The 1,016-nt window shown below is 65.6% G+C and overlaps 1 protein-coding gene across 1 annotated transcript in view; it reads left to right on the top strand.

The window, feature by feature from the left end:
• The first annotated feature begins 557 nt into the window (after positions 1-557).
• Positions 558-1,016, top strand: part of INA (internexin neuronal intermediate filament protein, alpha) — a 28,910-nt gene continuing 28,451 nt past the window's right edge. Inside the window, exon 1 of the mRNA XM_011957424.1 lies at positions 558-1,014. Coding sequence (XP_011812814.1) covers positions 652-1,014 — 363 coding nt within the window. The 5' untranslated portion in view covers positions 558-651. The remainder of the gene's footprint in view (positions 1,015-1,016) is intronic.

Raw genomic sequence — 1,016 nt, 5'->3', positions numbered from 1 at the left:
GCCGAACATCTTTCCGCCCAGAGCCTCCCCTGGAGCTGCAGAGGGGCAGCTGGAGAGATGCTCTCTGACGTAGCATCACCCACCTTTCTCCTTGGGGACCCTGAGCCACCTGAGGGAGCCACCTGACTCGCCCTGCGGGTCCCCACTGTAACTGGAAAAACACTGCCTCGCCCTCTGGAATCCAGGATGAGAGTGGGTGTAGGGGACACCTCCCAGAAACCCCTAATCTCCCAGTGGGTTAAAGAAGAAAGAGGGGACATGGTAAAGGGATGTGCCAGAGCTGTGTGGTTTCCGGATGGGAAACCTCAGTCATTTAGGCACCCCTCCGCTCGAGTCACTTCCGAAGCAGTCGATTCTTGGGGAGAGGCTCTGCAGAAAAGGGCGACTCCGACGCAGACGGCCCTGTCCCCGCGCCCCAGGTCGTCGCGCGCGCAACTGCGGTAGTCACTGCGCCTCCCCGCCCCCGCTCCTGGATGCCCCCCTTCCCTCTCCCTGCCAGACTCTGAGCAGGAGCTCCGCCCCCAACGCACCGCCCCAGCCCCAGCGCCTTAAAAGCCGGAGCGCACCGCCCCGCCGCGCCCTGCCAGCCTCACCTCTCCTTTCTTCTGTAGCTCCCGCCGAAGCCACACGTCCGGCCCGGATCCCAGCACCATGAGCTTCGGCTCCGAGCACTATTTGTGCTCCTCCTCCTCCTCCTACTGCAAGGTGTTCGGGGATGGCTCTCGCCTGTCCGCCCGCCTCTCCGAGGCTGGCGGCGCGGGCGGCTTCCGCTCGCAGTCGCTGTCCCGCAGCAATGTGGCCTCCTCGGCCGCCTACTCCTCGGCCTCGTCGCTCGGCCTCGGCCTGGCCTATCGCCGGCCGCCGGCGTCGGATGGGCTGGACCTGAGCCAGGCGGCGGCGCGCACCAACGAGTACAAGATCATCCGCACCAACGAGAAGGAGCAGCTGCAGGGCCTCAACGACCGCTTCGCCGTGTTCATCGAGAAGGTGCATCAGCTGGAGACGCAGAACCGCGC

Source organism: Colobus angolensis, unplaced genomic scaffold, assembly GCF_000951035.1.
Source record: "Colobus angolensis palliatus isolate OR3802 unplaced genomic scaffold, Cang.pa_1.0 Scaffold44, whole genome shotgun sequence".
In the NCBI taxonomy this organism is placed as follows: Eukaryota; Metazoa; Chordata; class Mammalia; order Primates; family Cercopithecidae; genus Colobus; species Colobus angolensis.
The sequence above is the reverse complement of the archived record's forward strand: the minus strand, read 5'-3'. Positions and strand labels throughout refer to the sequence as shown.